The following is a 16,486-nucleotide window of genomic DNA, read 5'->3' as shown; positions in this document are numbered from 1 at the left end:
TATTTTCTCGGACCACCATGAATAAAGCAACAGGAATCTTCATACTCAAAGTCATAGAGACTAAAGAATCTTAGGCTGAATGATAGCTGGGTCAAAGACGAGCTTAAGAAGGAAATCATCAAATTTTTGGAACAAAATGATAATGAGGACACAAATTATTAAAACTTGTAGGATACTGCAAAGGCAGTCATAAGACGGAAATTTATAGCATTGGAAGCCTTCATCAAGAAAACAGAAAGAGAGGAAGCCAATAACTTAATGGATCATCTCAAGCAACTGGAAATGGAAGAACATTCCAAGCCCAAACCTAGCAGAAGAAAAGAAATAACCAAAATTAGGGCAGAATTAAATGATATTGAAAATAAAAGAATCATTCAGAAGATAAATGAAACAAAAATTTGGTTTTTTTAAAAAGATTAATAAAATTGATAAACCTTTGGCCAACCTAACCAAAAACAGAAAAGTAAAATCTGTAATATTAGGTATCAGAAACACTAAAGGAAATAATAGACACCTCAGAAATTCAAATAATCCTAATGTTTACTACAAAAAACTCTATTCTCAGAAATATGAAAATCTGAAGAAAATAGATCAATACCTGGAAGCACACCACCTTCCTAGACTCAACCAGAAAGAATTAGAAGTCTTCATTAGACCTATGTGAATTACTGAAATAGCATCGACAATACAAAATCTCCCAAAAAAGAAAAGTCTGGACCAGCTGGCTTCACATCCGAATTCTATCAAACCTTTCAAGAGGAACTAGTTACCTATATTATACAACCTTTTCCAAAGCATAGAAAAAGAAGGAATACTTCCCAACACATTCGATGAAGCAAATATCACCCTGATCCCCAAACCAGGAAAGGATCCAACAAAGAAAGAAAACTATAGACCAATATCATTAGTGAATATTGATGCAAAAATATTCAGTAAGATCTTAGCAAACAGAATTCAACAACACATCAAAAAAATTATATACCATGATCAAGTTGGTTTAATTCCAGGGTTACAGAGTTGGTTCGACGTATGCAAATCTATAAATGTAATATATCACATCAATAAAATAAAAAACAAAGACCATATCATTTTCCCAATTGATGCAGAAAAAGCTTTCGATAATATCCAGCATACTTTCATGATCAGAACACTTAAGAAAATAGGTATAGAAGGGACATTTCTTAAACTGATAGAGGTCATCTACAGCAAACCCACAGCCAATATCATATTGAAAACATGCCCACTGTCTCCACTACTATTCAACATAGTAATGGAAGTCTTAGCCATCACAATCAGGCAAGAAAAGGCGATCAAATGGGCTCACTCTTCCCAGATAATATGATCTTATGCCTGGAAAATCCCATGGACTCAACTACAAAACTCTTAGAAGTGATCAAGGAATACAACAGTGTCTTAGGATACAAAATCAATACTTACAAATCAGTAGCTTTTGTATATGCCAATAATAGTCAAGCTGAAAAATAGTCAAGGACTCTATTCCTTTTACAGTAGTGCCAAGGAAGATGAAGTATTTGCGAATTTACCTAACAAAGGATGTGAACAATCTCTATAAAGAGAACTATGAAAGTCTGAGAAAAGAAATAGCTGAAGATGTTAACAAATGGAAAAACATACCATGCTCATGGCTGGGAAGAATCAACATTGTGAAAATGTTCATACTACCCAAAGCAATCTACAGATTTAATGCAATCCCTATTAAAGCACCATTGTCATACTTTGAAGAGCTTAAAAAAAATAGTGCTTCATTTTACATGGAATCAGAAAAAACCTCAAATAGCAAATACATTACTCAGAAATAAAGAGAAATCAGGAGGTATCACATTAGCAGATTTCAGGCTATGGTATAAATATATAGTGATCAAAAAAAATCTATAGTGATCAAAACAGCATGATACTGGCAGAAAAACAGAGCGGTAGATTTATGGAACAGAATAGAGAATCAAGAAATGAACCCAGCTACTTATCATTTGATTGACAAGCCTATCAAAAACATTCAGTGAGGGAAAGACTCCCTATTTAACAAATAGTGCTGGGTGAACTGGCTGGTGACCTGTAGAAGACTGAAAATGGACCCCCACCTTTCACAATGAACAAAAATTCATTCTCACTGGATAAAAGATTGAAACTTAAGACATGAAACTGTAAAAACACTAGAAGAGAGTGCAGGAAAAACACTTGAAGAAATGAGCCTGGGTGAATATTTTATGAGGAGGACCCTCCAGGCAATTGAAGCAACACCAAAAATCCATTTCTGGGATCTGATCAAACTAAAAAGCTTTTGCACAGCCAAGAGCACAGTCAGTAAAGTGAACACACAACCTTCAGAATGGGAGAAGATTTTTGCAGGTTATGCTTCCAACAAAGGTCTGATAACTAGAATCTATAGAAAACTCAAACTAATCAATAAGAAAAGAACAAATAACCCCATTTCTATGTGGGCAAGAGACTTCAACAGAAACTTCTCTGATGAAGACAGGCGCATGGCCTACAAACACATGAAAAATGCTCATCATCCTTAATCATCAGAGAAATGCAAATCAAAACCACTTTGAGATACCATCTAACTCCAGTAAGATTAGCTCACATCACAAAATCCCAAAACTACAGATGTTGGCTTGGATGCGGAGAGAAGGGAACACTTCTACACTACTGGTGGGAATGCAAGCTAGTACAACCTTTTTGGAAAGAAGTTTGGAGCATACTCAAGAACTAAAAGTAAACCTACCATTGATCCTGCAATTCCTCTGCTAGGTATATACCCAGATGATCAAAAATTATTTTACAACAAAGACATTCGCACCAGAATGTTTATTGCAGCCCAATTCATAATTGCCAATACATGGAAACAGCCCAAGTGCCCATCGACCCATGAATGAATGAACAAATTGTGGTAGATGGAATACTAAGCCATAAAAAAGGATGGAGACTTCACATCTGTTATGTTTACCTGGATGGAGCTGGAACATATTCTTCTTAGTAAAGTATCTCAATGGAAAAAAAAGTATCCAATGTATTCAATACTACTGTAAAATCAATACATAATTACCTACAGATTCATATAAATGTAAAACATAACTATAGTCCAGACAGTAGAAAGGAAGAGGAGAGAGAGGGGAGGGGGGAGACAGGAGGGATGGTATTTGGGGGGACCTCTCCTAATGTGCATTGATGCAATGGTACATTTCAAAACTGTTAAGAAAAGAGTATAATTGTGATGGATGTGTTACTTAGTTCAATGTAAGCATTTAACATTATATATCAAATTAGTATGCTGAACCCCATAAATCTATCAGTGTACACAGTTATGGTTTAATAAAAAAAAAGGAAAGAAAGTAGATTAGTGATTGTCTAGGGTTGTGTTTTGGGGGAGGGGAACAGGGAATGACCATAATGGCAATGAGGTTTCTTTTGCGGAGTAATGAAAACATTCTAAAATTTGATTGTAGTGATAGTTTCACAACTTTGTAACTACAGTGAAAACCAATGAACTATAGACTTTAAAATGGGTGAATTTTATTACTATATGCAATATATCTCAATAAACCTTAGTGAGTTAATAATTTTTTTCTCTTTTGAGACAGAGTCTCACTCTGTTGCCCTGGGTAGAGTGCATGGCATCATAGCTCACAGCAACCTCAAACTCCTGGATTCAAGCAGATCCTCTTGCCTCAGCCTCCTGAGTAGCTGGGACCACAGGTGCCTGGCTAGTTTTTCTATTTTTAGTAGAGACAGGGTCTCACTCTTGCTCAGGCTGGTCTCAAACTCCTGAGCTCAAGCAATCCACCAGCCTCAGCCTCCCAGAGAGCTAGGATTACAGGTATGGGCCACTGTGCCGAACCTTAATATTTTTAAAGTAAAACAAAACAAAATCCTTCAGTGTCAAAAGCAGTCAAATTGTATATATATGTTAGCCAAATTCTTTAAGAAATTAGCGTGTCATGTTTATTCATTCAGCAAATATTTGGCTGCCTCCTTTGTGTAGGTGTGTGTATAAGGTCTTAGGCAAAAAGATACCTAAACCATTGGCAAGGAGCCCAGCTTTGCCCCTAAAGTTTTACCCTCCCAAGGAAGGGGGTGTGCCTGAAAGACAGCAGCTGTCCCTGGACCTGGCCTCGCTGTTTTTTCCCTGTTTGGAAAGGTGTCACTCTCCTGGGTATTTCTTTTGCTTTAGTCAGCACCGAGCTAGGAGGACCTTGACTATAGTTTCATTGTCTTAAGCTTCACTTCATGCTCCAAATCCATGAAAGAGCAGCTGAGAATGGGGCTAACTGTGCCACCAATTGCTTCCCTCCCATTGTTAATCCCTTTAATTCTGCACCCGTCCCTTGACACTGTCCTGTTGCCCACTTGTGATAAGATAGAACAAGTGCTTTGGACTTTGAAAGGTGATTCTTAGAGATACTTCACGTGACCCAGCCACTGGCTCTCAGGGATGCTCTTGGTGTGCACTTCCGTGGAGCACCAGTCATCTTCTCTGGGCTGACACTTCCCAACAAAGAAGGTAACTGCTATTGACTCCCTCAAGATCCTGGCCTCGCTGCCAGAATGATTAGGAAGAGACACATTTCATTGCTAAGCAAAGATTAAGAAACTTTCTTTCCTTTTTAGTTTTTATAGAAGAATTTATGCTTTGCTGTTTGAGTTATTAAATTGTGGCACAGCTAGCTTTGTGATGAATTAAAAAAATACATATATATATACACATCACTACACTTCTGCTTTGCTCTGTCATTGCCTGGTCAAAATGTTATATTTTTATTTAAAAATACATTGATTTCCTTCACAAACCCTGGCTTTTATGGCAAAACACACACACACACACACACATTATGAGTCACTTTTTAATCTATATGTGCTCTTTTCAGAGAGCACTAGAATTAAACTAGTTCTAATTTATTCCTCTTCCCAGATTGACGTATTTATCAGTATTCTAAGATGCTCATGACATTTATAAATGACTACTTCCTAATGCCATGTGGACAGAGAAAACCTGCTGTCAGCTGAGGGTAACTGGGATGATAGAGCATTAAGCCGCCAGTGCTGTCAGGTGGGCCTGGGGGTGGAGGGCGTGAGGAAAGCTGCTTCTCCCCCTTCCTGGGCCCTCCCTAGTTGCTGCAGGAAGGGGAGTAGCAGGAAATGGAATCTGCCCTGGTCATGGGATTTTTTTAAAGAAACAAAGCATGATCTGATGAAGAGCAGGTTAATCCTGCTATTTCATTTCCCTTTCAGAAAGGGTGGGGGCAGGATTGTGATATGAAGTATTCAGTTTCACATCTGTTCCAGGAATTATCCTCGGCATAAATCCATTTTTCTTTTATGCATCCAAAATCATCCCAGGGAACTCCTCCTGCCCACCCTTTCCACCCCCACAGTTTATTTCATGGCCACAGAGCAGCTGACAGACTCCCAGAGAGATCATCTTGTCATTGGTACAGCAGGAGGATATCTCTAAGTCTTGGAAGTCAGAATTTCTGTGCATCAGTGGCATCAATTTGGTGTGGTGCTCTCCATGAACTATTTAGAATAGAGTAAGTGCCAGCAGCGTGATATGATGAAAGAGGACACAATTTAAAATCAGAAAAACTGGTGCTCATCTCAGCCTTGCTATTATTTGTGTGAGCTGGGCCAAGTCATCAAACCTCTTTGGGCTCAAGGTCTACTTCTGTGAAATTAGGGCAGTGTTTTCCAAAGTATGTTCACAAAGTAAAGACTCTGAGGTGTCTTCTGATAAAGAAACTTATTTTTAACCCAGCATTTCTCAAATTTATGTGACCTGGAACCATTTTCCTTTAACACCGATTACTATCTTAAGACACTTTGAGAAACGAGGTTCGTGTCCAGAATGCTAAAATCTATGTAATCTGTCACATGCCATGTAATTTTTCAACTTTGAAATCTCATTCTTGGGAAAAAAAAATTTCATACATAGCAAGTGTGACTTTTGATTTTAAAAACTGAACTTATGTGCCTGAGCAATTATGCAGACCACCACAGTCTTGTAACTAGAAATGTGAAAAAGTTTTCTAGGACTTCTATTTTCTACCCTCACCTTTCAGATGTTTAGTGGTCTTTGGGTGTATTGGTCTATTAATTATGCTCAGCACAATATTAGGAATAACAAAATAAGTCCAAAGATCCCTAAACTATAATTCAGAGAATAAACATAGAAAAAGAAAAGTAGAATTTCAAGTTTTAGAGTAAGGCAAAAGAATGACTATAAATTCTTATGTTGACAAACGTTGGCACAAATTGATATCCCTGATCTGAAAATCCAAAATCTGAAATGCTCCAGAATCTAAAACTTTTTGAGTGCTGACATGGCACACTCAAAGGAAATGCCCTTGGGGGCATTTTGGATTTGGGATTTTTAGACTATATTTAGCCTGTAAGTATAATGAAAATATTCTAAAACCCCAAACTATTCAAAACCTGAAACACTTCTGATCTCAAGCATTTCTACCAAGGTATACTCAGTGTGTATGTTAATAATTAAAGATTTACTGAAAAGATGCAGAGAACAAGGAATTTAAAGAACACCTGGATCAGGAACCAAACTCCATGAGGGGGGAAATGCCAAAATAGAATAAGGCAAAGAAAGTACTTTTATAGTACCATGAGAAAGAAGCATTTTCACCTGGTATAAATATTGAGGCTAAACCTACATTCTCACATCAACCCTAGCCAGACAGTCCTAACATCTTTAAAAAGTATGGCTGATGATAAATCTTTTAAGAAATCAGTAAGGTCAGTTTTATTTAATCATCCAGTTGAGAGACATATCATCTGTATATTTAAAGTGTTAATCTTTAACAACATTGAGTGTTGGTAACATTGGCTTTCCCCCTTCCACCTCTCTGCCTGCTCCTTAGTCTCTCTTATGAAGCTCCTCATCCTTTGTTTACTTGTTAATGTTCACATTATTCTCTAGGACCCTGTCCTTGGTCTGCTCCCATAGTTTGAACTGACTTCTGTATCAGACAATTCCAAAGCTGTATGTCCACCAAGGCTGCCACATGTGGCCACCCAGGTTTGTTTTGCCCTGCACAATTCTGGGGGCACCATATGCATAAAACATGGACACATCTGTACTTCCCCAGCCCACACTTCCCTTGGGATCCATGTACCAGCACCTCTGGACATCTCTCCTGAACGTCTCATAGGCCTCTCAAGCATGATATATCCAGAACTCACCTCACCATGCTCTCAGGTACTCTCTGCCTGTCCCATCCTATTCACCTTCATCAGAGGTGAAGGCAGAAACCTGACATTCATTCAAGCTCCTCCCTTCACCCCACATATCCAATTGCTTGTCAGTTATTATACTTTTCCCCTTAAGTACCTCTCAGATGTTGAGTCCAATCTCATTGATATCCACGATATCCACTGCCTTAATTCAGACACGTGCACTTTTTGTTTGAATTGCCATAGTGTTTTTCAGTGGTATCCCACCTCTATATCCCTCACACCTCTCTTAAAGGGATCTTTTAAAAACAGTTATGATTGTGACACTTCCCCATTAGAAAGTTTTATCAAGTTAAAGTGAAAAACGGGTTGCCAAAGTCCTTTGTGGTCTTCTTTTTTTCCCTATCCATATCATCCACCACTCCCCCAATGCATACCTTTAAATTCCAGTCATTCTAAACTAGTTGGCAAGCTATCTCAAACTTTTGTGCCATTGCTCTTCCTAGAAATCCCGTCTCTTACCACCAACTCCTATAGCACCCTTTACCTTCCACTATAATAGAACTTGCCGAAATGCTTTCTTTAATTGTTAGCCTAGAATATAAACTCCAAAAAGGATTGAGAGTTATGTCATTTACCAATGTATCATGCTGCTCTTCTAAGCAATAAGTGAATGTGGGATAAAATACAAATTTCTATTGATATTGTGAGTTAGCATTCGCCAAATGTCTCTGGACAATGTTAAGATCAATTTTGTAGGCTTGGCACCTATAACTCAAGCGGCTAGGGTACCAGCTACATACACCAGAGCTGGCGGGTTCGAATCCAGCCCAGGCCTGCCAAACAATGACAACTATAACTAAAAAATAGCCGGGCATTGTGGAGGGCACCTGTAGTCCTAGCTACTTGGGAGGCTGAGGCAAGAGAATTGCTTAAGCCCAAGGGTTGGAGGTTGCTGTGAGCTGTGAAGCCACAGCACTCTACCCAGGGTGACAGCTTGAGACTCTGTCTCAAAAAAAAAAAAAAAAAAAAAGAGGGCGGCGCCTGTGGCTCAGTGAGTAGGGCGCCGGCCCCATATGCCGAGGGTGGCGGGTTCAAACCCAGCCCCGGCCAAACTGCAACAAAAAAATAGCCGGGCGTTGTGGCGGGCGCCTGTAGTCCCAGCTGCTCGGGAGGCTGAGGCAAGAGAATCGCGGAAGCCCAAGAGTTAGAGGTTGCTGTGAGCCATGTGACGCCACGGCACTCTACCCGAGGGCGGTACAGTGAGACTCTGTCTCTACAAAAAAAAAAAAAGATAAATTTTGTAGTATTACTAGCCTATAGACTGTGGGTATTTTCTCTTTTATTTATTTATTTTTTTTAATTAATTTATTATTTTTTATTTCGAATTAATATGAGGGTACAAATTTGGGGGTTACATTGTTCTCACTTCCAGGGTACAGTTCCTTTTGTAGAAGAGCCCTTCACTCAGGGGGCATGTTATACACCCTTACAATTACAATGTGCATATTAGGTGAGATCCCACCTTCTGCCAGTCGCCTCCCCCTACCCCCTCCTGCTTCCCTCTACCCCCAAACTAGACTATAGTAGTCCTTTATTGTTCTTATGAGCATGTAATTGTTTATATATTTGATTTCATATTAGTATGGAATACAGTGGATATTTATTTTTCCATTCTTGTGATACTTTACTAAGAAGAATGTATTTCCACTCCATCCAGGTAAATATAAAGGATGTAAAGTCTCCATCTTTTTTAATGGCTGAATGGTATTCTATGGTATACTTATACCACAGTTTTATCAATCCATTCATGGGTTGATAGGCACTTAGGTTGCATCCATTTGGCAATTATGAATTGAGCTGTAATAAACATTCTGGTGCCGATGTCTTTGTAAGTAAAATGAATTTTGTTCTTCTGGGTAGATACCAAGTGATGGGATTGTGGGATCAAATGGAAGGTCTACTTTTAGATCTTGGAGGATTCTCCATACTTCTCTCCAAAAAGGCTGGATTTGTTTGCAGTCCCAGCAGCAGTGTAGAAATGTTCCCTTCTCTCCACATCCATGCCAGCATCTGGTGTTTTGTAACCTTATGATGTGGGCCAACCTTGCTGGGGCTAGCTGATATCTTAGAGTGATTTTGATTTTCATTTCCCTGATGATTAAAGACAATGAGCATTTTTTCATGTTCTTGTTGGTCATTTGTCTGTCATCCCCAGAGAATTTTCTGTTCAAATATCTTGCCCACTTAGAGAGAGAGGTTTTTTGTACTTTTCTTATTGTTTGAGTTTTCTATAGATTCTAATTGTCAAGCCTTTGTCAGATTCATAACGTGGAAAAATTTCTCAACTATGGATATTTTCATAACTATTTCTATGCTGCTTTCTGCCCCTTGGATGTCTAAGGGGAAACAGAAACTCCATGCATTTTTGAATTAAATTTCTCCTGATGTTCAGAGGCTATGCTGCTTCATTCATCCAGAACTTTGTGGGAAAAAATAAACCAGGCATAAGTGGAGTACCTGTCTTTAATAAGCCCAAGGTATTAACTCTACTACTCACTGATTTTAAAAAGATAAGGAGATTTAAATTTAAATCTTTTAGAAGTGGCTGAGTAACAAACTAGGGTATCTGTACCCACACTGATAAATTGACTATTTTCAGAAAGTAGTTGTTTGCTTGTATTTACTTCTTATTCATCCCAACATAGCCCCCATAGGAAAAAACCATCAACTAAAATGTTAGTGGGACACTTATTATTTTTTAAAAAATTTTACCTATAACTTCAAGAAAGAAATGTACAAACAGTAAATATATTCGGTTAAATTGTTCAGTAGAAGAAATCATGAATTTGGATCCTATTCCCTTTCCTGTCTCTTAGTAGCTGTACAATCCTAAACAAGTTAGTTAACCTCTCTAGACTCAGCTTTGTTATCATAAAATGGAAATATATTCATTTAGAAATATTTTTTTAGTGCCTGTCATGTCCCAGGGGGCCCCTTGAATGAAAATAGTTGCTGTGTCCCTTTAAGGGGTGCTGTGAAAGCTAGATGAGACATTACCTAGGGAAAGGTTTTTGATTTTTCTTCTATCAAGTGACACCTACAACAGTCTTAATCTTCAGTTATCAAAGACTCAATTACTTTTGGCAGTAAAGTACACTCATTTCATTTGTAGGAAGGTTTGAAGCAAAGAAATACTTGACCTTAAGCCCAATTAATGGAAAAGTTCAAGTAGCCCCAATATTCTTTGCTTAAGCTTTCCAGTTGAAACAGTTTTTTCTTTGTTGATGGCTGAGATTATTGGTTGTATTAGTTATCTACTGCTGCATAACAAGTCTTACCCCAAACTTACAGCTTAAAACAATAAACATTTCATGATTCTCATGGGTCAGGCTTCCAAGTACCTGTGGCTCAAGGCCTCCCACTAGGTTGCAGTCAAGTTGTCAGCCTAGGGCTGTGATCTCATCTGAAGCATGAACTGGCAGGATTCTGCTTCCAATGTCACTCCACAAGGTCATTGGTGTGCCTCTTCCATTTGGTTTCTCTAAAGGCTGCTATATGGACTAAATTGTGTCCTCCCCAAAATTCATTTGTTGAAGCCCTAATTCCAGTTCCTCAGAATGTGACTGTATTTCCTGGGCCCTAATCCAGTCCCACTTCTTAAAAGAAGAAGAAATTTGGACACAGACACCAGATATGTGCATACTCAGAGAAAAGCCTATGTGAGGACAGAAAGAAGGCGGCCGTCTGCAAGCCAAGGAGAGAGGCCTCTGAAGAAACCAAACCTGCCAACACCTGGATCTTGAACTTTGGGCTCCAGAACTGTGAGAAAATGAATTTATGTTCTTTAATTCACTTCATATGTGGCACTTTGTTATGGCAGCCCTAGCTGTCTCATGATGTGGTACCTGGCCTATCCTGAGCAAGTAATCAGTGAGAGAATAAGAAAGCACCCAAGGCAGAGGCCACAGTCTTTTCATAATGCAATCTTTTTTTCTGCTTACATATATTTATATAATTTTAAGTATAGCAAACTTGACAACTTAAATAAGAAATTAAGTTGAACTAAGCCTCACATGTCACATTTTTAAAAATTATGTATGTATTACTTCAAAATATTTCAGGGGTACAAATGTATAAATTAATTCTGAAAGTAATATCCCATAACTTTTACTGTATTCTCTTTGTTGAAAGTGAGTCATTAAGTCCAGTCCACACTCAAGGGGAGGAGATTATATAAGGGCATAGAAACCAGGAGGCAAGAATCACCAGACGCTCTTTAAAGCCTGTGTGTGGTGCAAGTTTGGTTTGTTTTTAAATAAATTAAAAATGCGGTTACTGAGAGATGGACACATTGGCAGTTTTTACATGATACAGTAGATTCAACTTCACCAAATACATGGGCACCCTGACTAACATAATCTATAGGTATAGATTCTTTTGCCTCAGCCTCCTGAGTTGCTGGGACTACAGGCGCCCCCCACAATGCCCGGCTAGTTTTTAGAGATAAGGTCTTGCTCTGGCTCAGGTCTCAAACTGGTAAGCTCCGGTGATTTGCCCACCTCGGCCTCCCAGAGTGCTGGGACTACAGATGTAAGCCATCGCACCTAGCCCATACTATCATTTTGTGAAACTAAGACTGTTATGAGCTGTAAGACATTTAAAACAAGGTCTTCTGGGGTTGAAGAACATTTTATGGACTAGATTGAAGAGAAATGGTACAATGAATCCTTAAGTCTAAGTCTAATAGAGCCAGGGTTGCATACCAAGAGAGGATAAGGGGAAGAAAGGAGGGGACATATCATAAGTTAAAAAAGCACAGTCAAACTACAATATAATTTTATGTATGGAAAGTGAAAGGAAATTTATAGCTTTCATAAAACTACAAAGAGTAAAACTGGGCAAAATCTTGGCTGATAGAGCATAGACCATAAAAGGTTGAGAAAGTGCTCTGACCAAAGGGGAGTGAACGGGAGTAGGTTAGAGATGGGTGTATAACATACCACAATGCCCAGAGAGATGATACAGTTTAGAAAATCCAGTAAAGAGTAATAAAAACGTGCAAAGCACAATCAGTGAAGAAATAAAAATAAATTTTAAAGTTTTTTAAAAAGAATAATAAAAATGATTATGGGCTGTATGTATTAGTTTGGAAGATAAGTATAAAAATAGCAGACATATCCAAGAGCCTTTAGGAACTAATAGGAAGAACTTTACAAGAGAAGGACTGGTGATTGTTGAACCCAAGCTTTAGTTCAGAGGATCCAGTGGACATCTGCTTTGTGATGATAGTGGGCTGACATATGATTCCTCAGTAAGTACACTGAGTTCCCAGAAGCTTTAGCCTCTAAAATTAGTAGCATTGTCAGCTTGATTGTCTCATGTTTGTCAAAGCATCAGAGTCTAGGTGGCAAAGCTGTCATTGTTCTCAACCAATGTCAAACTTCTTTTACCAACAGTCCTCTTTTTGGTTTCTTAAACGTTGCCAGCGTGAGGTGAAATTCTCCCTTTGCCTTCAGAGAACACTCAGAAGTTGTCACTTGTAATAACATCTCCAAATAGAAAGATCCAACAATTTAGTTCCTGGAACTCTCTCCTGGGTGGGCCTTTGTTTTAATCGAGGAAGAAGCTGTTTCCTGTTATCTCCAGGTTGCAGGATAACAACATGACAGACTGATTCTAGGGTCCCTTTCAGTTCTCCTTACAAAATGCTGTTAAACCAGAGAGTAAGACACTCTCGGATCTCACAATAAAAAAGTATATTGAGATTTGAATATTTCTATGGATTACCTCAAGAATTCTCTTGAAAGTAGATGTTTAGGGCGGTGCCTGTGGCTCAAGGAGTAGGGCGCCGGTCCCATATGCAGGAGGTAGCGGGTTCAAACCCAGCCCCGGCCAAAAACCAAAAAAAGAAAGATGTTTATGTTGACATGGAACCGTTTCTGAGATGTATTGTTAAGTAAATGATGCAAAAAAAGTCCTACTGTAGATTATGTAGATTGTGTACAAAGGGAAGGAGGAATATATGTTTGTGTGTGCATAGACCATCCTGAGAAGGACAAACATGTGCAAACCAGCTATAGGCAGCTGCCTTCCTCTGAGCCGGAGACCCAAGTGTCTAGTGTGAAAAAGACATTTTTAACTTTATAGTCTTATTTTATTAAATTCATGCATGGTTTAAACAATAAAATAGAAAGAGTTTTGTTGTTATTGTTGTTGTTGCAGTTTGGCCGGGACCGGGTTTGAACCTGCCACCCTCGGTATATGGGGCCGGCGCCGTACCCACTGAGCCACAGGTGCCACCCTAGAAACAGTTTTTTAAAAACAAAGCTCTTGAAGAGATGAAATTTGTTTGTTACTGCATACAGCCTTTAAACTCATGCTGTATTCGCTTTCCCTTTTGTCACTATAGTTTGAAAAATCATTTTTGGAGCACCTGCTACACCCCATGTACTGTAGTTTTTACATAGATATTTTTTCCTCTTAGTCATCACAACAATCATCTGAGAAATGCTTTTTCCAGCTTAAACTTACATATTCCTTTCTAGGGTTTTCCTTAGAAAATAGAGAGTTTCAGTGGCAGTGCCCGTAGTTCAATGGGTAGGGTGCTGGCCACATAGACCGAGGCTGGCGGTTTGAACCTGGCCCAGGCCAGCTAAAACAACAATGACAACTGCAACAACAAAAAAATATAACCAGGCATTGTGGCAGGTACTGTAGTCCCAACTATTTGGGAATCTGAGGCAAGAGGATCGCTTAGGCCCAAGAGTTGGAGGTTGCTATGAGCTGTGATGCCACAGCACTCTACCGAGGGCGACAGCTTGAGACTCTTGTCTCAAAAAAAAAAAAAGAAAGAAAAGAAGAGAAAATAGTTCCAAGGTTAATTTTCCAATGCTTAGAATGGCCCTTTTTCTGAGGGATGCATTGAATCAGTTATGCCTTTGAGTTTTTCTCTTCTTTCTCTGAGCTTATTTTACTATTTTCTTCCTTTTCAGAACTTAACTTTTCATCTTCATTCTAATGATTCTGATATCTTGGTCCCCATTGGGGGTATCGGGAATACATTTGTTTGCAAGTAACTGAACCCAGCTTCAACACCTACAAACAGGGCAGATTTATTGACTCCTACACTTGAGAGGGTAAAGATGGACCCGAGAACTCAGTGTCATCAGATCTTTCTTGCCCTTCATCCCTCTCTGCTTCATGCTCCTCCTCTCCATCTTCTTGTTCCCTTTTTATCTCTCATTACAGTTTCGTCGACCTCCCTATTTCTTGCTTTATAGATGGCTTCTTTCATGTGCCAGATCAGATAGAGGGCACGTGATTTGAGCAACTCTAGTCTTGTTCTTCCCAGCTTACTGACCACAGAGTGAAGAGAGCTTTTCTTTTTCTTCTTTAGTGTATGTGTGCGCATAAATCCCTGCAAGGACTGGGACTGGCTTGGCTTGGATGACAAGACCACCTTTTAAAGCAGTTGCTGTGACTAAGGGGATTCAGACTTTGGCTAGGTCTGAATCACTTGCCAACTTTTGTGAGCAGGGAGGTGTGGGATTAACATTTGGCCATAATAACTTGGTTGAATAGAGGAAGTGGGGAGCAATTTTCTAAAGGAAGTAAAAGGGTGTGAAACCATAAGCAGATGGGAAGGGTCATAAGCCACACAAAAACAATAAATTTCTCTTACTTTCCACACTTAGCATATATTGGGGGTGGGGTTAAGTTAGACAATGCATGCAGTAAGCACTTCCTGTAATGGCTGGAGCAGAATAAGTGATGGATAATCATCTATTGAATATCTTTGTGGTAAAACATACATTAATACAAAATAGGCTGTTTCATCGATGTTTATATGCACAGTTCATTGGCATTAAATATGTCCACATTATTGTACACAGTCAACACCACTGTCTATCTCCACAATTTTTTCATCTTGCAAAAACTGCAACTCTGTACCCATTAAATAAAACTCACCATTCCCCTTCCCCACCAGCCTCCGGCAACTACCATTCTACTTTCAGTCTGTATGAATCTGACTACTCTAGATGCCTCACACATCAGTGGAATTCCACGTCTGTCCTTTTTTGGTTTATTTTACTTCGCATAATGTTCTCAAGGTCCCTCTGTGTTGTTACATGCATCAGAATTTCCTTTTTTTAAAGACTGAATCATATGTCAGTGTGTGTACATACCACATTTTGTTAATTCATCCATCAATGGACACTTGAGTTGCTGTCACCTTGTGGCTGTCGTGAATAATGCTGCTATGAACATGGGTATACAAATATCTGTTCAAGCCCCTGCTTTCAGTTCTTTTGGGTATATACACAGAAATGGAATTGCTGGATCATGTGGTAATTCTATTTTTAATTTTTTCAAGAACTGTCTGTCATACTGTTTCCCCTAGTGGCTGGACCATATTATACTCCCACTGATAATGAACATGGGTTTCTATTTTTCCACATCCTCACCAACACTTGTTATTTTGTGTTTTTTGATAGCCATCCTAATGGGTACGAGGTGTTTTTAAGTGCTTTTAAATTAAACCTTGGTAGCTGCAATAATACTAGTGCCATTTACAGAATTAGCATTGCGTGTGAGTGAGACTGACAATACCATTAGCATTTTCAAAGTCAAGTTTAGATGATGGCTGGATGTTAAACTCAGGAAAGTCTTCTCAGAAGCCAGGGAGAAGCCAGAGCCTGATTTAGTTTAGTAATCATCCTTATAGAGCAATATTTGTCAATGTTTTTTATCTCATGGCACGCTGGAACCTATAGTTAAACTTCTGCAGCACACTTAAATTATGTTGACCGAAAAAAAGAATAAAAAAGGAATATACTTACTGTTGCTTTGAACGTCTTTCAAAAATAATTTAATTAACAATCGTTAAAAATTTTCACAGCACACCTAAGATCCTCTCGCGGCACACCCGTGTGCCTCAGCACACCAGTTGAAAATCACTGCTGTAGAGATACCTGTTAAAACTGAGTTGATAAATTCTACAAGAAAGAATGTAAGGAAGAGCAGCAAAGTTTAAGGGATTGAAGAGAAGGAGCCAAAGGTGGACCCAAGGAGAGACACCTGGATATTTCAGAATCTCAGAGACCCAGGGTGGGGATAATCGATGAGCTTATGTTCTGAGACAATTGTTTGATGTTTGTGAATATAAATTTGTTAAATTGAATCATTTTCATACGAATAATACCCTATAGAGCCCTTCATAATTTTCAGAATGCTTTCGTAGGATTATCTTATTTGGCCTTTACAGCAATCCAGTGATGTA

General features: G+C 38.8%; 1 protein-coding gene across 16 annotated transcripts in view; it reads left to right on the top strand.

Moving 5' to 3' along the window:
- Positions 1-16,486, top strand: part of TTLL5 (tubulin tyrosine ligase like 5) — a 331,666-nt gene that overhangs the window by 300,546 nt on the left and 14,634 nt on the right. For 2 of the 16 annotated variants that reach the window (XM_053601034.1, XM_053601032.1), the window contains one exon: positions 10,855-11,027. The exons of 13 other annotated variants lie outside the window; for them this stretch is intronic. In XM_053601034.1, coding sequence (XP_053457009.1) covers positions 10,855-11,009 — 155 coding nt within the window. In that variant the 3' untranslated portion in view covers positions 11,010-11,027. Of the gene's footprint in view, positions 1-10,854; positions 11,028-16,486 lie in introns of those variants that run through there. One more of the 16 variants, XM_053601042.1, reaches the window with a different exon arrangement.

This window comes from Nycticebus coucang, chromosome 9, assembly GCF_027406575.1.
Source record: "Nycticebus coucang isolate mNycCou1 chromosome 9, mNycCou1.pri, whole genome shotgun sequence".
In the NCBI taxonomy this organism is placed as follows: domain Eukaryota; kingdom Metazoa; phylum Chordata; class Mammalia; order Primates; family Lorisidae; genus Nycticebus; species Nycticebus coucang.
Note: the sequence above shows the minus strand (reverse complement) of the source record. Positions and strands in the feature narration are given on the sequence as shown.